General features: G+C 40.6%; 1 protein-coding gene across 1 annotated transcript; it reads right to left on the reverse strand.

The window, feature by feature from the left end:
- Positions 1-1,870: 1,870 nt before the first annotated feature.
- On the reverse strand, positions 1,871-25,160 carry RNF20 (ring finger protein 20, E3 ubiquitin protein ligase). Its single transcript, XM_004677466.2, has 20 exons — positions 24,643-25,160; positions 23,862-24,009; positions 18,710-18,877; positions 18,444-18,591; positions 18,113-18,295; positions 16,885-17,003; positions 14,809-14,955; positions 14,562-14,639; positions 14,266-14,385; positions 12,549-12,728; positions 11,506-11,641; positions 11,070-11,191; positions 10,579-10,949; positions 9,304-9,421; positions 8,272-8,421; positions 5,785-5,997; positions 4,856-4,981; positions 4,549-4,689; positions 3,785-3,886; positions 1,871-3,557 (listed from the first exon to the last, which is right to left on the reverse strand). Exons 2-20 carry the CDS (start codon positions 23,988-23,990, stop codon positions 3,381-3,383), a joined length of 2,928 nt encoding a protein of 975 aa, XP_004677523.1. The 5' UTR covers positions 23,991-24,009; positions 24,643-25,160; the 3' UTR covers positions 1,871-3,380.
- Positions 25,161-25,588: the final 428 nt, after the last annotated feature.

Consider the following 25,588-nt stretch of genomic DNA (forward strand, 5'->3'; position numbering starts at 1 on the left):
CTGGCAAATCAATGTTGCATATATTCTGATAAAGAAATGCACAAGCTATGGGAATATATAGCACTGTGTGTGTGTGTGTGTGTGTGTGTGTTGTGGAAAGATTGAGGGAGGTAACAAGAAAAAAGAAACCCATGTAAAAAACCCATGTGCACGATTCCAACACTGGGAAACCACAGCACTCAAGAACTTGAGAACTTCTAAGAAATTGGTAGGAACAAAATGCATAAGGAAGGGGACAAGCTACATAACCGGAAAGAGAAGGGGCCAGACCACTGTGCTAAGCTGGGCTTATAACCCAAAGACCACAGGAACCACGATAGGATTCTATGCTGAAGCATGACCTGCTGAGAGGCCAAAATCCGCACCACTGGCTGCACCTGGCTGGAATCACCTGAGGTCTACCCACGGCTGCGAGCACATCTTTTTTGATGTTTTGAAATCACTGGCCTTGCTACCACTAAACCAGGACAGGTGAACTAGACATTGAAAAGTGGGGATGTCCATCTTATTTTGTCTTAGTTATAGGAAGAAAATGTAGGTGACGAGAGAAAAATTGACCTCACAATTTATTTGCTATAGTAAAAGTTAATACATTCTGAACATTTGCTTGGTGCCAGGCACTGTGTTAAATGTTTTATAAATTTGACTCATTTCATCCTCAATACAATCCTATAAACATGTAGCTTTTTTTTATTTTGTATATGAAGGGGAGAGAAGTCGTCTGTCAATAAATGGCAGGCCACGCTCATCCTAAGCTGATTTAATAAGAAATGCATTTGACACAGGGCCTGGACTCACAATCAGGACTCAACAAATGTGTAAATGGACTGACTGAGCAAACAGAAACCTAAGCTCTATTTAGCTCAAACTCTGCTCTAGAACAAAGTGCTGTTGGAGCTCTCAATTCATAGGGGAACAAAACAGTCCCAACCTGAGCTGACAGAGATCCTACTTAAATTAGAACTATCAAGGATAAGTAAATACACTGTTCATATAAGCCTTCAGGAAGACTTCAAAAAGACTCTGGTATTTTCACTTATTTGCCTCAAAAAACCACTCCAGTGAGGCCCTCCCTGGTGGCGCAGCGGGTTAAAGCACAGTACTGAGAATCTGAAGCCACTTCCGCATGAGTTCGATTCCCGCCTGCAGCCTGCCCCGGAGGAGACCACATGGCGAGCCAGACCTCTCCTGACCCGCCCGCTGCTCCCCTCAGCAGTGTACTTCGTAGATCTGCCTGTTCTGCTCCCCACTCTGTCTCTGGTGAAGCCTCTCACCGCCCCTGAGCCTCTGGCCTGTACCCCAGTTCTGTATGCACAAATAAATAAATAAATCTTTAAAAAAAAAAAAAACACTCCAGTGATACAGATCTGCGTAGGATCAAAGAAGGCATAGTAGAGAACTGGTGGCCACATTTCAAATTGCGCACAGAACTGAGCGTCCCTGGAAGCTCTTTCCTCATCTCTAAAATAAGGACATGCCTTGAGGTCCCTTTCACATTCTACCTTTCAAGTCATTCCATCCTGTATTTTTAGTAACTTCAAATCCTCAGGACACATTATTATTAATGCAAGTATCATGGCTCCATCTTGTCTACAACTTCCCTCAAAAAAAAAAAAAGCTATCAAACTTACAATAAGAGAATCCCTAGCCTATTACTGGGTGGCCTCTAACAGAGGCATTTCAGAATTCCTAATTCTTTTTACGAATTTCAGAATTCCTAATTCTTTTTACGAATTTCAGAATTCCTAATTCTTTTTAGCATCACAAAAGAAATTAAAAATGCAATTAAGTACTTTGAGATTACCCAAACTTGAAAAATTACTTCAATACATTCAATACATGAAGGATAACTGTTTATACTTCAGAGATGAAAAGAAAGGAGCTAGGTGTGCCTTCCTTCACATTGGTCCAATAAAACAGACTTGTGAAGTCCTGTTAGCAGAATCACAGAAGGTGACTAAGGCGATCACACAAACCGTCTCTAAGGAGTGTGCCTGGCCCTCTGCTCACACTGGCGTTTTCCACATCCTAACTTTAGTAATTATCAAGTGTGCTACAAGTAAGGCCCTGATATCAAACAGAGGGAAGAGACCAAACTTGGGGAGAAATCCCCAAAAGGTAAAGCTCAATTTTTAATTTGTGGAAGAACAATTACAGATCTAGGAAATTAATTTACTGCTAAGCAGGGGTTTCCTATGGTATAAACCCAATCCAACATAAATACAACCACCAAATTTCAACTTACCTCTCAGAATAACTGTCTTACCATGTGGGTCAGATGAACTATGAAGAGAAATAACTAATCAAATAAACCATCATCTTTTAGGTATAATCTCTATCCAGAGCAGATTCAATAAAGCTAGGAGAAAAGCATTTCAATAAATCAAAGAAATAAGTATTTTAAACACATAATCTCTTGATTATTTCAAAGGATTTCAATTCTGGAACAGTAGTTGCAAAGCCAACTAATAATGAAACTTTTGTGCCCAAAAGTTTCAAAGAAGAACACAAAAGCATACTGAATCCTGCTTTAATTGAAGTTTGTGGACTACAAAGTCTTACAGACACATTACAGAGAGTCTTCTGGATAACAGGGATCATAACAATCCCTGTGGAGAGGAGGACAAGAGTAATAATTCACAGCTCACCAAGGCTTCCCTGTCTAAGTCCTTCAGAGTTCCCAGAAGGTCTCTTTTCCATTGCAGTCCTGTTCCCCATCCTCTCCAATCCTGATTTCACTGTAAGTTTACAGGGGCGGTATTACTTGAAATCATTCTGGCCTTAAATTTGAAACTTAAGTAACTTCGACAAACCAGCTGACCATAACAAGTTATCTTGCTAGTGAATTGGAAATGGACTGAATGATCCTGGATATAATTTCATTAAGGCCTCAAACCATCCAGGAAAGAGTAGCACAGTCACACCATTTTATAATTCAGGTTTACAAAAAGTTTAATACCCAAATCAAGAAAGTTTGTGCCCATAGATCACCACCCCCCAAATAGTTATGTCTCTACTCTTTGTTCCCTTTTGCATATCAAAAATACCAACTTCTTCAGGAGGAATGGACAATCCAAGATTATACAGTAAGCCTGAAGAAGCAAATGTTGAAAAATCTAAAAGCAGGAAATAAACAAAGCTGGTAAGGAAAACAAGAGTTGTTTGCATCTAATTCATTCTAAAACCCAAGATCTGCATTAACCAGTCCTTCCCCTGAAGTTATCTAGCTATTAAAGAGGAGAACCTGGATGTAAAGTCTGTGAAGGAAAGTCTGTGAAGGACCAACTGCCCCGTAGCTGGCAGCCAAGGAAAGAAGAGGTAGCGGTTCCGTGGTTAGTGATAAGTGCCTGGGTAGCCAGTCCCTCTTCTCTCGGCCTGAATCAACCAATATAGATGCGATGGAAATCGTTGGCCCCAAAAGCGGCGTTACACTTGGGACATTTGCGCTGGCGGGTGTCGTAGCGTGTCTTCACACACTCAAAGCAGAAAACATGGAAGCACTTGGTAAGTACAGCATCCTTTTTACGCATGTTGCAACACGGACAGGTCAGGCGTGCCTACAAAAGGGAAGTCAGAGCATGAGTGACCATAAACAATGACCATCTGTTAATGACCCCAATATACTCTCACATATGAGAAAACTAAGAACAAAAAGCACCACTAAGCACCAAGACAGCCACATACTACGGTCCCCATTCCCAGGTTACCTTCACAGAAAAGAAGTTAACACTATTCTCCCAGCCCATCAGGAGGCCATTTCTGGCCTTGACCAAAAAAACACAACCTTATAATCCTTAATCTCCTCCATCAGAATTTCATCACACTTGGGTCCGTTATCTGGTTTCTTTGTAGTGTCCAGCTTCTTCCGGAGTCTAGAGATGTCTTCCTGCAGTAGGACAGCATACCCATTAGAGTCATTCCCCAAGATACGCCATTTTTTGAGAAAAACAATTGCTCCAAATTGAACTTTCTTTTCTGGAAAGGTCTTTCATGCCAAATTATCTTTTAGGAATATTGGAAATTAACAAATGACAATGCTTTGGTTTCAGGACAACCACAATCATTATCACCAAACCGAATGCAGCTGACTATCCATAACTCAGTTCTGTGAAAATATAAGACTTTAGATAGTATAAATTTACAAAAAATAGTTATTTAAAGGTAATTAATTTTAAGTTGAAGGTAGATGAGATTAAAACAATTTACAGGTTTATGGATAAGGACAGAAAGGCATGAGAATCATTTGCCATGCCAAAAATAGAAAAATTACAGAACTTAAAATTCTCGAGTCTTGCTATGCTGCTACTGCTTTAAAAGTTGACTGACTCATTCAATGAATTAGTATTTATGTTATGCCCACAAAATACTAGGCACTGTGAGAGGCTTTGAGGACAGGGCAGTGAAGAAAACAGGCTCCATCTACTCACTCAAGGAACTTATAGTCAAGGGGACATGACATACACTAAACAAATGAGTCTCATAACTTGAGTCACCTCAGAGCTCAGAAAATATCTATAAGGTGACATGCAGGAAAAGATTTGCTCTTACCTGAGCTCGTTTAAAATTGAACATGTCCTTTTCTTTAGTGACACTGTTCTCCACAATCTCGTCCTGAAAATCATGTAGCTTCTTCTGAGCTAGCTCTAGTTGTGCTTTGAGGTCATCTGCAAGCTGGGCTGCTTCCATGGCCTGTGAAGAATACAGGAATAACATTATCTTATCACCTTCTTCCAATGAGGCAATATATTAATCCAAGTCCACGTGACAGAGCGAACTTATAATTTCATCAGTGTTATACTCATGTGTTCCTCAGAAGGCTAACTGTCACTTAAGATTACAAAGTAATCAATCATACCTTCCGTTTATTCATCTCTAAAGCTTGGGTCCTAAGACCCAGCTCCTTCTCCCCAGTGCCAATGTTGCTTTGTAACAGATGTTCCTTCTCTTCCAATTTCCTTACTACCTGTAACTGGGCATCAACCTTTGAAGAAGAAAAACATGGAAAAAGAAGACTGATGAAACTCAATCTATAGGTTGACAAAAAGAAATCCATTAGAAATCTCAACTATTACTAATTATATCCATGAACCCTGCAAAATATATGCAAGACTGTGATAATTAAAAGCTTCACTTTAACATAAAATATTGCTGATGATTCAATTAAGAGCCTGGAAAACTACTGAAAAGATTCTTTCCAAGAATAGAAGAAACGATACTTAAGGATATTCATCTTCTTTGGCCATGATAATCCTAAAAGCCTGGCAATTCACACTAGAACATGTAAATTACAGCTCAAACAGATGTCTAAGTTTATCTCTTTCAGAATGGTTAAAGGTTGTAAATTGCTTATTACACTTTACAATTTTTCTTGCAATTCACACACAATGGGAAAAAAATCACACAAAAATAAAGGGTATAACATAAAATCACAAACCCATAAACTCTCATCCAAACATTTAAAGGTAAAAGAGACCATTCAAATTTTTCAAGCAGTCTCCTGGAAAATTTTAAAATAGAAAGCACACAGACACACACAAAGACATACACATTTCTAGAACAAAAGATATGACACACATCTTTTCCCATCTTACTGATCCCTATTTCTTTCAATAGCTACATTATATTCTTCTGCAGGGGTGTGTAATCTACTTCAAATACCCTAAACTTGCACATTTAGTTTGCAGATTTTTTTCCTATCAAAAAGAAAAGCTATGATAATCATCTTCATGCAAAAAACACCCTACTTTCAAGAAAATTCTGGGAAAATCTATTCCTTCTAATTACCTGAGTCTTCAGTGTCAAAACCTGGTCTGCCAGCTCCTCCTTCTCTTCTTTAAGCAACTTATGGATCTGATTGGACTTGATACGTTCTGACATGAGCTTGAAATTTGCATCATCCTTCTCCCGCAACTGCTGCATCAAACGGATATTTTGCTCCTGCATGTCTTCAAAGGCCTGGCCTGTGACATCCATCTCAGAGAGGAGAGCTTCCTCCTCCTAAAATGAGGAAGAATCTTCATTTTAACAGAATCTAACTCCAAAGAAATGGCCACAGGAAAACAAACTTTCCTACTCTCCATGTAGAAATAAATAAACCTAGTAAGAGTGCCTTCGTTTTTGTTTTTTTTTTTTTTTTGAAGACTGAATTTATTTATGCATACAGAACTGAGGTCCACACCAGAGGTTCAGGGGCGGTGAGAGGATTCACCAGAGACAGAGTGGGGAGCAGAACAGGCAGATCGACGAAGTACACTGTTGATGGGAGCAGCGAGCAAGACAGGAGAGGTCTGCTGCACCATGTGGGTCACCTCCGGGGCCCAGAATCGAACTCACACTAAAGTGGTTGAGGCCAGCTTGCAGTGCTGTGTCTGAACCCACTGCATCACCAGGAAGGGTCCAGAGCCTTAGTTTTAAGAAGTTTAGTTTTGTCACTAGATTAGCTCTGTTCATACAGAAGAACTTTATCACCTGAGACCACTGGTACTCACTGGTTGACTCATAGTCAGGTAAGAGACAAAAATGAACACATCTTAATACATCAAGCTGATCTTGACTAAGTAGCAACTGGTTAACAGAACTTCTATCATAAAAATCTTACATTTTCTCATATTTTCCACAATTACAGAAGTCAATTTAATCTAGACTTTCTAACAGTTCTAAAAATAAGTTTTTAACAATCTGATAGGTAAAGAACTATACAAAAAGTTTTAACTTATACTTCTTCTATTATAAATAAGAATGAGCAACTTTTCATATGTTTGACTGACGTGTATACTTTTCTGTGAACTATTCCTATCAATTCCTATTCTATTGGGCTGTTGGGTTTTCCTACTTGCATTTTAGGGGGAGTATCTTATATTAGAAAGAAAAATACTTTTGTGATAAACTAGAACTTTTTTCCAGTTATCCTTTGACTTTGCTGTAACCTAGAAGTTTTCGTTATATGATTTTGTTTTCTCCATACATCCAAATTATCAATATTTTCTTTCACGTTTTCAGATTTTCATGTAAAATTAGAAAGACATTCTCTACTTCAAATTTATAAAGGAATTTTACCCTGTTTCTTCAAATTCTTTTATGAATGTATTCCCTTAACATTTTACTTATACTCCACTTGGAAAATATCCTAATGTAGAGTGTTCAAGTACATAACCAACTTTCCCCCAATATTACCTTGCTTCTTCCCTATAACACTTCATAATCTTCCTTTTTCCTGCTGATTTCAATGTATGTTCAGCACATATTAAATATCCACATGCATGTCAAGACCATCTGTCTTTTAGTTTCAAGCTATTTTACTGAATTTTATGTTTTAACATTTAATAGACCATCCCTCAGCCCCAGTGTTGTTCTTTTTCTGTTTTCCTGGCCATTCTTATTTTTCCAATTGTACTTTAAAACCAGTTTGCTTAGTACAAAAATGAAGAAGTTATCATTAAAATTTCTATTGGGATCACACTAAATTTATATCTAAACTTAGGGAAAATGAACATCTTTAAGATATGAGTCCTATATAAGAACATAGTGTGTCTTTCCACTTACTTGAGCACAGCACAATCTGATAATTAATTTTATCCTGATAAAGAAATTACTACCTTTTAGAGAAGGAGAGAAGAGCAGCAATTAACAGACTGGAGAAAAGTCAGAACCCCACTTTTCACAAAATGAATATATGTTAAGTTTTAATAAGTTCTGCTTATGGTTAAGTCACCTTAAAGTTACCCATTTCTGTCATTTTGTTGTTTCTTAGTAATATGAAAATGTTACTCTCGGTGAAACCAAATGGTTTCCCCAAACATTTCTGTTATTTTTATTATTGAATGCTAGTAAAATTCACTGGGACTTAAAAGTAAAGAAATATATGTTCATTATGAGAAAGGGGAAAGTCGCAAAAAAAAAAAAAAAAGCAGTTAACATCATTTATCACATGTGGGAGGAGATATGTTTTTCCTAGTTTTGTATATTTCGTATGTGCAAAATTTTATATTTCTTTACCCCAATTCCAGAACAGCAGAGAAAGGTAAGTCCCTCAATAACCAACTGGATTACTGGTTGGATAATTGGTTCTCCATTTGAAAATAAATTTCCTGCCTCAACAAGTACACAAAACAAAGGCTAAGAGACTTCGATATGAAAACAAGCATATAGGAGAAAGAAAGATTAACAACCAAAATACACAGGTTGAAAGGAGAGAGCAGATTTCACTGTCAATAACTTATCTGTCAGGTAACATTTACTTAAAAGCCAGTGAAGGAAAGACAGTGTGCCCACCTGCTTGGCCATGGCCAGCTTCTTCTGCAGGTATTCTATCTGCTCCTCCACTGCCCGGATCTTCCTCAAGGCATCTTCGTCAGCCATTTTCTTATTCTCTTTTTTCTCCTTATCTTCTAGATCCTTGAGTCTTTGCCTCAGATCTTCCAACTATAGGAGAAAAGGAATCACATAAACAAAGACAAGGCTGTAAGCCAACTTCAAAAATCAACCAATACTGTGCAGATGAAGGGCCCATAATAGTAAAACAACCTCTTCATAATTATGAAAAAGAGATAAATGACGTACTAGTATACCATGGAACACTGTTTTAACACCATTCCATGCTGACATCATGTTTCTAAGAGCAATGTTTTAAAGAGTGCATGTGTACCTTTCTTTTGATTAGTTTGGTTTTTTTTTTTTAGTTATTTATGCATACAAGAAGTGAAGTAAAGTACAGGCCAGAGGTGTGTGGGGTTAGAGGATTCACTAGAGACAGAGAGGGGAACAGAATAGGTGGATTGACTGAAATACACTGCTGAGAGGAACAGCGGGTGAGACAGGAGAGGTCTGCTGTCCCATGTGAATCACGGCCCTGGTCAGGGATCAAACTTGCACTGCAGTAGCTGAGGATAGCCTCACAGTGCTATGCTTTAATCCCTTGTGCCACAGGGAGGGCCCTCTTTAGATTAGTTTTAACCCCTGTATCTAGATCCCAAATTCTTAATAGAAGAAGATATTCTTCCCTAGAGTAATCAGAGAATCACTGTTAACAGTGATTTATATGGAGGAAAGAGGGAAAAAAGCTTGAAAAGGTTAGGTCTATACAATTCTATATAATTCTGATATAATTACTAACATACCTCCAGTAATTCTAACTTCATAGAAGGGAATCTGGAAATCTCTACATTTGAAATAAATCACAATTGAATTTTGAACATTGACTTTAAAGATAAAGAAACTATATCTTTCAAGAAGAATAAAGGAAAACCTCACAAATGAAGATCCAACTCTGTTACCAGAGTAACAGGTAATGGAAGATCGAATTACCTCTGCCTTAGACTTCTTCTCAGCTGCCATTAGCTGAACTTTGTCTCTCTGTTCCTTTGGGGCAGAGCGGTACATATCTAGCAGTAGTTTCATCTCCTTTTGGCTTTCCTGTGCCTTCCTGTGATGAGGGATGTTGGAAGGAAATGACATCATGAGAAAACAAAGGGCACCAGAGCAAGGAAACTTTGAACTGAGCAAAATATTTTACAACAGCTGTATTATACACTTTCTAGCACAACTAAAAGACAAAAGTTTTGCAGACTACAGAGACTTCTAGATATACCTGGAAAGTACAGAAAAGTAAGTGCTATAAAGGAATCATATTTCCCTTCAAACCAAGTTCTCCAACATTTGGTTATAAAATAAACACTTTAATGGCATGTATTAAATAAGTTTCTGGGGCCCCACTCTTGAATCTAAAATTCAGAAGCTCTGGGATAGGCTGCAGGCATGTATTTTAAACAAGTCACCCAGATAATTCAGATATCACAAGTTAAAAAAAAAAAATAGAGATCAAGAGGAAAGGGGAGAAAATGTGAAAGTTTAAAGTATACTACTAATCCAAAAGTTGATAGTTGAGTGATTAGTCATTAGCTAAAGACTAACTGCATCTCAATAATTATCAAGCCTCTCAACTGTAATTTTACATTTTGAGCACAGTGGTCCCTCAATTCAAACAGCAATAAGACTCAACCATGACTAGTGGGAAGCAAGAAGTAACCCGTGCTATCACAGAAATTACGATTACATAGGGTAAAGGGCAACCTATGAGGTGTTTCACTGAATTACAGGGATTGTACTGTTTTACTGCCTGTAGAAGTAAATATTCTAAAGAATCTCTTATAATAACTTGGAATTACAAATTAATTGTGACAAACTGATCATTATTGCTCAAATTATGCTACATACTCCATATAACATAATTTAAATTACAACTGAAGGCAGGAATCTGGCCAAGTCCAATAAATAGCAGCAGTTAATTTCCAAAAATTCTCCTGAATGTTACTTCAAACACCCCTTCCCTCCATCTGGACTTGTGAAGAATAAGGCTACCTCCACAGGGTATAGCAAGACCTGACCACTAAGTCAAACTATGCAATAGCCGTGAAGGCCCTCTGGGCAGTACATGTGATCGAGAATTGAGAACACACTAATTATACATTCAGTTACACCCCAAATATTAACTATCAATCCCTGCTATTGACCAAAAGTGCCATGTGTAAGCTCCTAACCTTAGCTTCTGAGTCACAAAGTTACTCTGAACATTGTTCTTACTTGAGTTCAATCTTCAATTGCTTGATAATTTCTGCTTCCTTTTTCCTTCCATCATCATGTTTCCCTTTCTCTTTATCCTTAGCAGAATCTCTCTCTTTCTCCGACTCTTTTAATTTCTGCTTTTCTCGTTCTCTCTCCTTTTCCTTTTCCCGCTCTCGTTCTCGCTCCTTCTCTTTCTCCCTCCTCTCTCGTTCTCGCTCTTCCTCATCCCGTTTGGACTTAATTTCATTGACTTCCTCCTGCGATGTCTTTGATGCAGAGGTCTGAGCAGCTAAGTCCTCAGGGTCTTGTTTTGGCTCTGCCGGCTCGTCCTTGGGGTCCTCGGTACTGGACTGAGACTGCAGGAGGGCACTGCCACTGCGCAGACGCGTCTGGAGGACGAGGACAAAGACAAGACAGATGCACACTGCTCTACACTGCTCTCCTCACTTAAAAACAGCTTGACAAGTCTACAACAGATGAAACAGGAGTAATCTACTCCTTCCAGTTACCTTGTTCAGATCAGACTGGGCTTCTCTCAGTTTCCGCTTATACCGTAGGACCTCCCCTTTCAGCTGGTGATTGTGATTCTGGAGGCTACTGATAAGATGGCGCATCTCCCGGTTTATGGGGCCTTAAATACAGCAACAGCAATGTTATGAGGAACTGTGATAAGGGCAAAGGCACAAGGAGAGAAAGGGCAGAACATATCAGGAACCTGAGAAATAGGGAGAACTACCAAAAGAAAGAATCCTTCTCAAAAGAAAAAATAAGAGAGTTAAAATAGTACACACCCTGGCTGTGAACCAAAATGCATATAGGATTTGATTCCAGGTTCTTCAAGACTTCTGAGTTCCAGCTGGTATTAACAAATCCTAGTGCTCATGTTGTATTTTTCAAGGTAGATATTTTCAGCAGACAAAATGCAGAATGGAATGGGAATAATACCTGCTTGTTCATTGGCAGCAAGGGTCTGCTCAAATTCTATCCTCAGCATTTCATACTCCTTACGGACCTGGGCCAGGGTATCTTCTAGCTGGATAACTTCGGTCCTCAGTTTCTTATGAAGACTAACCTCATCTCGCTATACAGAGAAAGGAGCCAATCAAAAACTCTTATCAAAATGTGGAAATATGATCATCAGATTTTATTATCATGACTCCTATATTTGATCTATAAGAACCTAAGAAGAGAAAAAGAAAATGCTAAGAAAAGAAGTAATACTCTGATAAGTTCCACTTCAATCAATACTCAACAAGCACCAACAACTACACTGGTTTGAGAACTGGCAGAAAACTGAAGAAATAAAGAAATAGCCCCTTAACCATGAAATGTCACAATTTAGTTGAATAACTAAGTGGTAAAATAGCATTTAAATATAGTATGCAATAAGGTATCAACATATTCAATTCATTTGGTAGACACAGTAAAATACCAACTACTATGAATATTACCTTAAGAAGTATGGAATGCAAAAGAAAACTTATAGACAGAAGTTTCTGCCTTTAAAAATAAAATGACTGTAATATAGGCCATTCTAGTCTATAACGGCCTGTCAACAGTGACAGCTTCAAGGATTCAGCCACACTACACTCTTTATACATCTTCTGTTCTACCACTAGGATGCCTTTCTCCTATTTTTATCTACAAGTAAACATGTATTTAGCCTTAAGAGTCATTTTGGTGACTGGAATCAGGAAGACTCCAGAGTCGAGTTAGATTCTCAGTCTCCGTTAAGACTGTATCTTCTGAATGTGCCTCTGCTGTCCCACACTGCATCCTAGTGGGTACTATTCTCCCACTAGACATATGGTCCTGGAGTGCAAAACACACATAAACCAGCAGAGTAAAGACCTGTAGTCACTCTACAAATGTTTGCTGAATAAATTAAGATAAATGTTTGCTAAATAAATCAAAGACTAACTGCGCATGAGAGTAAAATTATAAAAGCTATGAGGCAGAAAAGTTCATGTACAAAGCAACGCTTTTACCTCAATGAGCTCAACCTGGCGCTGGTGGGTCCCCCTGGTGCCATGAAGCAGGGTGCGAGCCTCATCCAAGTGTGCTTTCAACTGCAGGCTCTCATTGTACAGGACGGAGAACTGTGACTGCATGCAACGATACTCCGGTGTCTCCTTAACCACCTCCTCCACTGCACTCCGCAACTCCACCTTAGGAAGCCCACGGAAAAGGAAAATCAGAAAATCTAGCATCTGTGCCCTAGACACTAGACAGGATATATATATATAAATATAACCTTAAACTCACTGATGTCCTACACACTGAGACAAGCTTTATGAAGACTGCAGTGCATCTACCCATTCCCCTAGTTATGTAAAACTGAGCCCAAATTAAATTAGACCACCCAAGACTCGGTACCCAAATTCTTTCCCCAAAGAATGCTTTTAATTCATGTGATCAACCTAGATCCAAGGATGACAGAAGACCCTTACTGCCATATCTGGGGCAAAGAAGAGTGCTGTAAAACGTCAAGTTTTTTGTTTTTTTTTTAGGATTTTACTTATTCATGCATACAGAACTGGGGTACAAGCCAGAGGTGCAGGTGTGGTGAGAGGATTCACTAGAGACAAAGTGGGGAGCAAAACAGGCAGATTGCTGAGGGGAGCAGCGAGTGGGTCAGGAGAGGTCATGCCATGTGGGTAACCTCCGGGGTCAGAGACTGAACTCACTGAAGTGGCTGCAGCCAGTTTTCAGTGCTGCATCCTTATCCACTGCACCACCTTTAGAACATTACTGGAAACACTAACCATTAACTTTTAACTTATTCTTTTATGTTCTTCCCAAGCAACTGTTTGCTTTAACTACCCAAATATGTTGATTTAATATTTTTTTCAGTTCAAGCATAATTATTCAAATATTTACCTAGAAACAAATCAAATTAGCAAAGACAGATGGCTGTGAGTAAAAGAAGAAAGAAGAATTCTATTTCCTCCACCTCACTGAGGATCTGAAGAGAGAAAAATCTAATGGGCATTTTTTGAAAGCAAATAGGGTCACTGACTATATTTCTTGCTCTCTTTGAGAATTAGAATCAAACTCTGCAGAATCAAATTCTGTGGCCCACCATCAGCAATTCCTGACAGGAGAAAGGCCTACCCTCCAAAGGAATGTACATGCTCCCTGCACACATCTGGTAGATAAAAAAGAAGAATGGAGCTTAAGATTTATTTATTTATGCATACAGAACTGGGATACAGGCTAGAGGTGCTGTGGCGGTGAGAGGTTTCACCAGAGACAGAGTGGGGAGCAGAACAGGCAGACTGTCGAACTACACAACTGAGGGGAGCAGCGGGCGGGTCAGGAGAGGCCCATCGCGCCCAGTGGGTCACCTCCAGGGCAGGTGGGAATCAAACTCAGACGGAAGTGGCCTTAGCCCCTTAGTGCTGTGCTTTAACCTGCTGCGCCACCATTAGAGAGCCCAAGCCCCATTCTTAAAATTCACCTTTGAGCCTGACCTAGTCCTCATTTCCCCAACAAATTCCAAGTTAGAGCATTTCAATTAGTTAATACATCTTTAAATCCTTTTCAGAACAAAGCAGATAAAAATAATAATATTCAAGTAAATTAAAAGATTTACCAACAAAACTTAACATTTTTACTTTCCCCTCATGAGTTATGAGGATTCATGGATGTGAGCTGCTCGGCAAAACATATCACTGTCTTGCTCCTCAGAGAAACACCTCCTACCTTCAGCTTTTCATTTTGTGTCGTGACCTCCTCAAAGTCTTGCCGAAGTTTCTCCAATTCACAGTGACGATTCTGAGCCAACTCTTTGTTCTCTTCAAGCTCTGCATTCATTTCTTCAAACTGGAGAGAAGCAGGAAAATAGTAAAAGAAGAAAAAGAAGTTTTAAATCACTCTTATTCCTACGCTTCCATCTATACTGACCACTCTTCTAGCAAAACCTCACTGCCAACCGCCACACCTAGCACAACAACTGACCCTAGTCAAACAAGGTGTCCTGAGTAGGTCACTGATTTTACCTTCCGGGAATTGATGGTGATTGTGCCTCCATAGAGACTGCTCCCTGCGCCATATACCTTATAACCTTTCGAATTCACCTGTAAAGACGACAAAGATTCTTTGGTGAGAGACCCAAAGATTTCAGACTGATAATCAAAGTACTTTCAAAGGAGTCCATTTTGCCCCAGTTACTATCACCCAAATCCATCCTTTTGAGTAGATTTTTTAAGGTGGTCTGGTCCTCCAACTACAAATAAAAACACTTACCCGTTCCAAGACTTCTGCTAAGTGTCGGTTGAGTCGCTGTTCCCTCTTTCGAATTTTGTCAATATCCCACTGCAAGTCATCAATCATGGACTCTAAGACAGACACTCTGGACTCAGCTGTCTCCACTTTACTCTGCAACTTGGAGAACTACATCCCAAAGACAGGCATTCAGAAGGAAAAAAAAAACAGAGCAAAAATAAAAAGACCAAGTTAGAAAACAAATGCTGCACATTACAGGTAGGTTCTTCTAACAGTTCTGGGTTAGTTAAAATCATGAAAACTGTGTAAGTCCATACCAAAAAAAAAAAAATCATATAAAAGTCATTAATTTTTCCACCTGTAAGAAACACCATTTCCCTAGGTAGAGCACAAGCACATCAGAAAATGTGTATTTTTTGAGACAAAATATTGTTGATTTTACTAGCCAAATATTTCAGCAGATAAAATTCATACATACATTTAGAAGAGAGAGTCATCATTACACCCAACTTTCCTATCCATTTTACAAATAAAAATCCATAGAGAACAAACAGAAAACTATGTTTTTTTCAAAACCGGACATAAGGCAATCTAGAATCAGACACTTCAAAGACACAAAAATTTTCACTGTTCTGTGTTTTATTTAGGAGCTACCCACCAGCTACTATTATTTATTTCTGTAACTAAAGTCATTACATGTTTACATACTCTTGTGTTGATTTTAAAATATGGCCCCAAAGTTCTTTGATAATCATTTCATGAAGAGGTGAAGTCTTTATCTCATTCTCCTGAACCTGGATTTTACTTTAATGACCCAGTGGAAATGACATTATGTAACTTGAAGGCCATGTCACAGGCCAGGCAGGTTCTATCGGGAGTTCCTGGGGCACTCATTCTCTGGGAGACACCAGCTATCATGGAAGGTAACATGCAGGCATTTGAGAGGATAACTAAGTGAGCTACCAGCTGACAGACTGACAGCCAGCCTCAAGCAATATCTTAGGTAGCAGCCCTGCAGAACAAAACAATGTGGTTTTTCTAGCTCAGTAATGCTGAGATTTAGGAAAGGGCTAGAAGGCCCTTGCATCTCTCAATACCACCTAGTTTATGTTTTAAAACATGAAAAAAAGTTCATCCATTTTTCTATTACTCTACTCCACTTATTTGTAAGCACTACTATATACTATCCCTTTTAACACTATATACTATCCCTTTTAAGGCTGATGACAGGCCAATTACCAATAAACTCTCCAGATGATTCTCATGTAACCAGCCCAGCAGGGACCTTGGCTCTGAAATTTAGGAAACAGGGCATAATGCAGAACATGACCTTAGAATTTAAACAGACCTAATTCAAATAATAGCAACTCACTTTCTTGCTATGTGCCCTGTGACCAGTCACAAGCCTCTGAATTTTGTTTCCATAGCAGTGAGGTAAGTTATTTGACCATTAGAGATAATATGCACAAAGTACCTCTAAGTGCTAGGCACTAAGCAAATCGTAAATATTAGCTCATTAATAAGCATAAGAATTGTGTGGCCAAGCTAGGGTAGATCGCATCACCAAAGTGATGAGCCAGAGTGTCTGAAGAGTCTTAAGAGGTCTATCATCACTTTATCACAATTAGTTCTACAAATAAATATCCTCTTGTTATGATTTGGTCATAGCACTATGCGTCCAAGTTTGGACTGAAACCCCACATTCAAGTTCCATTTGCCTCACTCTGGGTTGATTTTCTATCAATCCCTTCGGTAACATTGTACATGGTTTTTTGGTTTTTTTTTTTTTTTTCTATTTAGGGCAGTTCATTATATTGGGAGTTTGATATGCTGTTTTATAAAACCCCACATATTTCTACCTAAAGATAAAGATCATAAGTTCCTTAAACAGAGAGTGAAGAGAATTATTCAATTATATTCTTCCCTTAATCTTTCCTTAGACTGATCTCTCAGAGCTGATTCCTTAAGCCTGCCCTCTGTGCTCTTCAATATGGAAATATGCTTTCTAGAGTAAGGTGATTTCTGAAGCACTCAGATTTTTGAGTCAGTGTGTGCACAGGCCCGTAAGACTGCCATCTCTTCTTTCTGCTCAAGTACCTCCTGAGACATGGTGTGATGCTTCTCCTGAAGAAGGTCTGTCAGTTCCTGGAGCCTCAAATTTTCTTGTGCAAGGAAGGAATTCAGCTCCTGCACAGCTTCCTCCACTATCAGATTATCTGAGGAAAAAGAACTGTACTTTAGCATTGTTAGCATCAAATTTTAAAATTGTATATCCCACCAAAGTATTAACATGGTATCTCATTTTATTTTCCTCAAAGCCTCAAGAAGCAGACTGGTTTTTACTGCCTTCATCTGACAGATGAAGGACCAGAGATGAGATGAGCTGCTACCCTTGTGCTTCTGTAAAGCCAAGGTCACCCAATTCCCATCCTTTCTAAAAATGCCTCAAAAAAAGAAATGGGGCATTTCTACAACTTTATTCAGATAAGCACAAACACCCAAAAAGCTACATTTTAGAACTGTAGATAAGAAAAAGTATCAGACTTAACACTACACATCTCTTTTATAAGGCTTTCACAAATTCCTGTTAACTAACACCATCATGAAGCATCTCTCTATTAAGAGAAATAAAAGAAGCAGCGGAAATTTCTATGTTCAAGTGACCATTACAAAACCATGAAGAATAAAGAGCACAGATTTAAAATATTATGGAATAATGTGCTAGAGCCACTCCTAAAATTTAAAACCCACAATGCACACAGCATTTACAAAGTAGCTAGGTGAATCTACAGAATAGATCACACCAAATTATTATGTTTAACATTAGAGCCAAAGACAACAAATGTCCATAAACGAAACCAGACACCTGCAGGATACAGGCTGCCTTTTACAGACAATGATCAGGAGGAAAATCTGTGCTCTCATAGTACTCTTTGGTATCACATTTATACACAGCATACAGAACAGTTTGGTCCTGTGGCGGGTTTGTGTTTTCAACTAGTATTGCTCATCAGAATTTCTTGTGGAACTTTTAAAACAAACGTTTCCCTGATCCCTCCAATGCCAACTAAATTAACACTCTCCATGGCGAGGGGTGGGCTCAGAACACTCCAAAATAATCCGATTCATAACCCGCTTTCTCATGGGACTATCACGTGGTTCAAAATGTGAAGCGCTAGTAAAACACTAACAAGTCACAGAAAATGTTGGAGATGAGGATTCTACAAAATTGAAATTAAGGGCACAGCCTGCCAACTACACACTGGCAGACAAAGGAGTTCTGACTCGTCCTGCTCTTCCCATCACCACCAGCTTCGTGCCTCACCTCCACTGTTTAGCTTCCTGGATAAGAGCTCCACTTTTTCTTGCAATTTATCATAGACCATCACAATCTGGGACACTGCTCGGCGGGAGGACTCCACACGCTCCTGCAGCTGAGACTCCATCTCCTCACTGGAACTGCTGGCCAAAGTAGCAAGGAAAGAGAAAGCTGGCTCTTGCCCATCCCCTGAAGACACAGGGGGAGAAAAGAAGCCCCCAAAATTATAAAACTGGAAATATCAAAATCAACTTTTTCTTCAAATGGAGAGTTTCAAAGCAAAGCTCTCCTCCCAAACCCAGACGGCCTGCAGAGGTAGGACCCACCAAATACTCGCCTCTCTCTCGGTCATCTTTCCGCTCCTGATTGCTGTCAGAGTCCGGCTCTGGTTCAGGCACAACCAGAGCTTTTCGTTCTGTTAGGAGGTCTCCCAAGCCCTGCTCCAGATCATAACGTTTAAGGATGATTCGGATGTTTTCATCAAACTAGGAAAGGACAATACAATGATGAAAAGACAAAAGGACACAACATTGGGAATAGAGAGATTTATTAAGAACTGAAATGTTCAAATAAAAATCTGAGTAAAGAAAACAGATTAGCTACCTGGCTCCAGTACCGGTTGACAATCAGCAGGGAGGCATCATCGGTGGCCTGTCTCCGCTCCAGTTTCTCAATGTGCTCACGGAGCTCATCTTCAATGGCCTGCCGCTGATCCAGCATCTCCGCCAGCTTGCGATTTTTGGTTTGCAACGTTCGAATGTCTAACTCCTCCTGCGCCAGGAAAGCAATACTATCAGTGTCCACAAAGAAATTAGCCTATTAGCTGTTAATAATCGACAAGGGAATATAATTTCATTAGTTATTTCTTATGAATAAAGACATTCATCTAAAAAAAAACAAAGATTTGCGTAAGAGCAGAAGAAAGAAATAAAGGGTCTGTGATGATAGGAAGTAAAAACAACAGATACAAATACACTAGAACGTCAAACTCTCCCTCACTTCTCTATTAAAAGAACTTCCACAAAATGTTGCCTCTATGAGGCTCCACCACTGACCTGCTAAGTCAGCCACCCCCGATCAGCACTACATTTATCTACTAAGCACTGCCTTTCATTCATCCCAGACCAGCACCCGAGTCTTCGCTGTTGAAGTCCCTGCCGATATATCCGGGTGACTTTAACATACATATGTGAACAAGTACATGAGGACAAACCATCTAACACTCTAGCATCTAGAATAACTCTTGACTTCTTTAACTCCAATGACTACTTCCTCCATTGTGTTTCAGCTATGTATTACTTAGATTTTTGTCATTATCTGGACTGTGCCACATTAAAGACTTACTTTTATTTATTTATGCATAGAAGAACTGAGGTGTAGGCCAGAGGTGCTAAGGGGTGGAGGATTCACCAGAGAAAGTAGGGAGTAGAACAGGTGGATCGACTAAAATACACCGCTGAAGGGAGCAGCGGGCAAGATAGGAGAAGTCTGTTGCGTCATGTGGGTCACCTCCCTGGCCAGGGACTGAACCCATGCTGCCCTGGCTGGCAACAGTTTGACAGCACTGAGACTAACGCTGCACAACCAGGGAGGTCCCATATCTGAAACTTAAAATGCTAACATCCCAAACTGTATAAAAACTGTATCTGTTTAGATGTTATCATTCTTTTACCACAATATACCAGCTCCCCCAAATTTGAATGCTCTCCGTTCTCCCTCTCAATCCCTTCTGTCTCCACTTGACTATACCCTATAGCACAGTCCCTCAAATACTTGCCTCGAGCTGAATTCTCTATTCCTTTTAGTCTATTTCTGCGAACCCCAATCTGAAATAATAACACGTACCTACGCCATTCCTACATCCAGCATGTCAAGACTTAGCTAAAATCAGTACATTAAGATGGGCGTCTTTATGAAACAAAACACTAACAACCTACCTAAACACATCCTAGATAGAACTTGTCCAGAAAGGTTTCTTTCTTTAACAAGTCAACAATCTCCTAATCTCTGAGAAAGCATCAAACTCTTCCAACTCATCAAGATGACTTAGCGTAGAGAACTGAAATCATGAGCACAAATTGAAATTTTAAAAATATGTGCAGAGGCCAATAAGTTGTATGGCACTGCTGCCCCTTCCTGCCCCAAATGAAACTGGAGGGGACACTGCTCCTCCGCAGGCTTCTCCAATGGTGGCTGTTTCTTCCCACACCCTTTAAAGCCCTGGGCTGGAGTTAGGGGGTGTCCTCCTTGTTTTCCAATGGTACTTTCAGGCCATTATCCATTTGCTCCCTAAAATTGCCTAGCTTTGCAGCTCAAGCTGCTGGGCTATTCTGGTTGGAACCTGCCAGTAAAGGCCCAAGTCACTTTTCCACATGTTCTGCAGATTTGCCACCTACCTTATATCACTCTCGCCAACACTATTCCTGTCACAGCTCTGTGACTTCAATTCCCACACAAATTATCTTTCCTGTAGTGTGGATCAAGTCGCTGACCTCTGCTCTAATCCTCTTGTTCTCTACCTCCTTCAGTCTCCAGACTTGCAGTTAGTCTTAATCTTCCCTGTACCTGTATGTCCTCTACAGGCTCAGTTTCACACATATCATCCCACAATTACCACTCACCCTTTAGTTTGTTCCAGAATCTACTGCTCCTGTATCTTTTCCTGCTCCTCACTCCTCTTTCTTCCACCTTTACTCACCTTAAATTCCATGCTCAGTCATTACAGCTACACCCATTTATAACCCTCTTCCCCTTCCATGCTCTTTTATCACACTTGCCTGGTAAAAACATCAATGCTGGGAGCATTCACAATTCACCTGCTCCAGACTTGTATCCATGCAGCTGGATGTGATGAGAATAAGTAAAACACCATGCTGACACCATGCTGACTAGTCTCATGATCACAAGTTCAATTTGGTGGTCAGTGCTGCCCAATAACTACTCCATCTCTCAAGTCACTTGATACCTTCTCCTACCTCTTCAAACCTCCAAAACTCTCAGATGAGGCTTGCTTCTAAGTTCACTGGGGGTGGAAAAAACAACAGAAGCAATCAAAAGAGAATGTCCACCTCTATTTCCCACAAATACAAGCCCTGCCTACGTGTGACACTATGCCCCCGCCTTGCTTTTTGTTGCCAGGATGAACACCCTGCTTCTAGCTAAGACATCTTGTTCCCACTGTGCCCTCTGTTACATTCTCTCTGGGTTACTGGTGACAGTTACAACAGTAACTATCTCTTCTTTCTGTTACATCACTAACTTAATCATCTTTACAGATAAATACACTGCAATCTAATTTAAAGCAACAAAAACCCCTCTCCTTGCCATCACATTTCCCTCTTCCTAGTACCTCTTTTCTTCATTTTACTTCAACGCCTCTCCAAAGCACTGGCTTTCCCGTCTTCCCCCTCATCCCTTTCATCTCATATTCTTTTAAACTCAGTGCAATCAGGTTTCCATCTCCACCACTAAAACATTGTGTCAATTAGCAAAGAGCGTTTCTATTGCTAAATCTAATGTCTCAGTTTTCCCCTTACCAAACTCATCTGCAGCACTAACCAACTCTTCTTGAAATGCTGTCTTCAGATGGTTTCTGGAACTCCACTCTCTCGTTCTCCTGCTACATCAGTGGCCTCTCTTTTTCATTCTCTTTGGTCAGTCTCTTCTCAGCTTGACATGAAAACTTTGCAGTGCTGTTCTCAGTCCTCCTATTTATGCTCATTTGTTAGGGGGTAGCCTCTAGTCTTATGAATTTAAATACCACCTACAAAATGATTCTGCTATATACTGCTTGGCCAAGACCTCTTCGTCTCGGCAAGATCTCTTCTTACTACATGCAACTACCTATTCAGTCAGAGGTTTAATACCTCAGATTTGTATGTCCAAAGCCAAACGCACAATTGACCTTCCACACTTTCAAAAATAAGCTATGTTCATCTTTCTCCTTAGCTCAAGAAAAAGTAACTCAAGACTAGGCCCTTCCTGGTGGCACAACAGGTTGAAGTACAGCACTGTGAAGCTAGCTGCATCCACCTGAGCACAAGTTTGATCCCTGGCAAGGGGGGTGACCCACATGGCACAGACCTCTCCTGCCTCGCCCACTGTTCCCCTCAGCAGTGGACTTCATCAATCTGCCTGTTTTGCTCCCCACTCTGTCTCTGGTAAATCCTCTCACTGCCCCTGTACCTCTGGCCTATACCCCAGTTGTGTGTGCATAAATAAACAAATCTTTAAGGAAAAAAAAGTAATTCATACTTCCAAACTCCTGAGATCATTTTGTTTTTGCATCCAGTCCATCAGCAAATCTTACCAGCAAGGGGAAAATGGGGAATGCCAATCTTATCAAAAGGTCCAAGCCTCTATGATTCCCTCATCAATATTACTGCATTAACCTCCAATAGCACTTCTGTGCATGGCACCGGGTCCTGTCGGCATGCTAGATTTCAGCACAGTTCCAGTGGACAGCTCCCTTCATACTGACTGTTCCCACTGAAAGAGTTTGGAGTCTACTAGTTTTGTATTCCAGTCTCAGATGGCTCACCACAGCAATCTCAAAGTACAGAGGAGGAATTAATGCATTCAAGGGCAATTTTCAATTGGGGTAGGAAGCGCTAACATGTGCCCAGATCCCTACCCTTAAAAGGAGTGGAAGGGAAAGAGGTAGAAATTCCTTCTAAGAACCCTTGATCATCTGAAGTCTATTCTCCAAAAACAGGTCAAAGCATGCTACTCCCTGCTTAAGACCTTGCAATGGCTCCCTAGTGACCTCTGGATGACATCCTAACTGGGATGTGTGCTTTCCTTTGAGCAAGTGGTTATCCCTATAAGCAACATCACCTCATGCTAAATGTCTTTGTTAGTTTCACCTTACAAACTGAAGTCCAGGGGCTATTACCAATGCAAAGGGCAGGGTTGGGCAAACACTCAACAAATACATAGATATAGATATATTCTTTCTGACCCTCTGCCTCAAAACAAGTAACAGGTGTGGGTTTATAAGCCAAATACAAAATATTTTAACACCCTATCCCCATGACAGAGTTCTAAAACACACATCAGATTCAGATCAAAACCTATCATAGTGAGGTTCTAATGACTAACAGACTTATTACTAAGACTTCTGGAGCCAAATAGTCTAATTTAACTGTTAACTCTATAACTCTACAAGAACAAGGACAATATCGATTGTGCTGGTTAGACCAAGAATAAGTATTGATTGCTCACATATATTGAGTACATGTTAAAGGTAATATTTAATCTTTAACAAGGTCTCTTTCATTTTACTATCCAGACCCAAAGAAGTGGGTACTGTAACCATACTTCACAGACAAGGAAACAAGAAATACGAGAGTCACAAGAGGCCACACAGCTGAGGGTTAACTCCAGGTAGCCTGACCTCAGCCTCTCGCTGTCCAATACACTCTCAATGATTTTGCTACACCTTAGTACTGGCACCAAAACTAGCAGTGAATGAAAAATTAATACTGAGCTTCCTCCTGCTAAATAACTACAATCGATGCTTTACCAGGCACCAGACTCAGAAAGACAAAACCACATCTTTGGCAATAAAGATTAAATATCAACATATCTCTTCCTCAGAGTTGAGTACCACCTTGTTTCACCTACTCTGGGTTGCTATATGTCCCTCTTCTTTTCAAGTTGATTTTTCATACTCCAAAATAATCTCACTAATCCTTACCTTCAGGTTGCAGGCAAAAGAAGAAAAATTTACTCTCAGCACATTGTTTCCACCTACCGTTGAAGAGACACCTCCTAGCTTAATTGTTTCCACCGTGGTCCCTGAATCTTCAACAGCTGTCTTCTTCTCTGGAGGCATGGATGTGCCAGGTTCTCCAGCTGCTCTTTTATTTCCAATTCCTGACATCTTGGCAAAAGATGATTTCCTGGTGGGAAAAGGAGCAGAAACTAAGGTTATTATGCTGAAAGAAAGAAACCACCTATGAGGTAAAAATTAACAACTCTTCCAGCACACCCTTTAGCCTGGATCCATTAATTCCACACTGAGCAACACAATCCCCAAACTCCTCTTGGAAAGAAAAAAGTAAATTGTGGAGTAAGCATCATGGTTCAATTGACATGGTTACAAATCTCTAAATAGGCTGCTAATATGGAATAAGACAATGAGCAGAGAGTGACAAAAATCAAGACAATTTTCGGAAACCTCACTTCCTGTAATACCAAAATCAGATACACAGTTTAATTAGGACAGAAGTTAATTATACAGTATGGGACACAGCTGAAAGAGTGCGGGGAGATAGCCACGAAGTCATTAATATTGGATACCTCATTTATCACCTGAACCTGTGTCCTAAACCAGCAATAACAAAACATGCTTCCTCTGGCCCCTTACAGAAATGAGAAAGTATTAAAAACGTAGCGTAATGCCTGACATTAAATTCTCAGAAATTCTGGATCTCCTTTTCATATCTGTAGTATTTTTCCTTTATTCAAATACTCCCCCATGCGTCTGTGCAACCCTAAGGAAGCTGGACTTGGATTCACAGCCAAGTATCTACCTCTTGGGGTGCCGTGTCGTCTTGAAACAGTGAGTTCTCCAAGCGCTTCAGTTTCCTTTTACGATGGAAGCGAAAGATTATCTTGCTCCCCCACCAGGTTCCAGGCTTTCAGAACTCAAAGAAGGAGGTCTGGATGCTAAAGCATTTTGCTACTTTAGAAAGCAGCCCTGCCATCGCGGAGACCACACACTGTGCTTCCAATTCAAGCTCCAGGAGGAGTTATCCGTGGCAGCAACGTAAGACGTCGCCTGGTGAAAGAGGCGGCGGCGGAGAGGGCCTCAATCCCACTGGCGGGGAGCCCCGGACCCCAGCCTTCGGCGCGACCAGCTGCAGGCCCAGGAGACGAAGGCCACGGGACTGGGAGGATGGAGATTTCCGAGGGCCCGCAAGTCCCGTCGCGCCAAGTCTTGGCGGGGATCTAACCTGGGTTCTTCCAACTCGCACCCCAGGGGCGCGGGACTCTGGGCAGTTGTGCACCAAGGTCCGCTTAGAGAGACCCCTTAACCGAGACGCACAGACGAAGACCCCGCCAAGGTTCCGGGAGGCAGGACCAGGGACAGGAAGGAGAGGAGAAACCGGAAGTCGCTCAACTCGAACGTGACGCCAGAGACCCGGCCGGGCGGAAGTGACGTACAGCCTCGAGGACGCCGAGCGCCAGGAGGAAGCGCCGTCTCTGTGGCAACGTTTGTCAGTTGAGGAGCAGCTCGGTTAGACTCGCTTCTCGCCGACCCCAGAAGGAGAGCTCCTAGTTTCTTTAGTTGATTTGTTCCCTTTGCCACTCACTGCAGCTTGGTTTTTCTACTACGATAAAGCGCCTTGTTCTGCGGCTTGTTACTGATTGTGCCGCGATTCGTTGAGGCTGCGGATTGGCTGATTGTACCGTCCATCTCCGGAACGAACTGGCCTCAGCAACCTCAGGAAAATGTTAACGCCGAGCCTATTCGCG

The sequence above is a fragment of the Condylura cristata genome, unplaced genomic scaffold (genome assembly GCF_000260355.1).
Source record: "Condylura cristata isolate star-nosed mole 26May11 unplaced genomic scaffold, ConCri1.0 scaffold00006, whole genome shotgun sequence".
Lineage (NCBI taxonomy): Eukaryota > Metazoa > Chordata > Mammalia > Eulipotyphla > Talpidae > Condylura > Condylura cristata.

Coding starts and splice junctions, on each gene's coding strand:
- RNF20 (XM_004677466.2), bottom strand. CDS start 23,990: ATGTCAGGAATTGGAAATAAAAGAGCAGCTGGAGAACCTGGCACATCC. Junction 4,690..4,855: donor TAGAGATGAATAAACGGAAG/GTATGATTGATT, acceptor TATTCTTCACAG/GCCATGGAAGCAGCCCAGCT. Junction 3,887..4,548: donor TCAATTTTAAACGAGCTCAG/GTAAGAGCAAAT, acceptor GTCCTACTGCAG/GAAGACATCTCTAGACTCCG.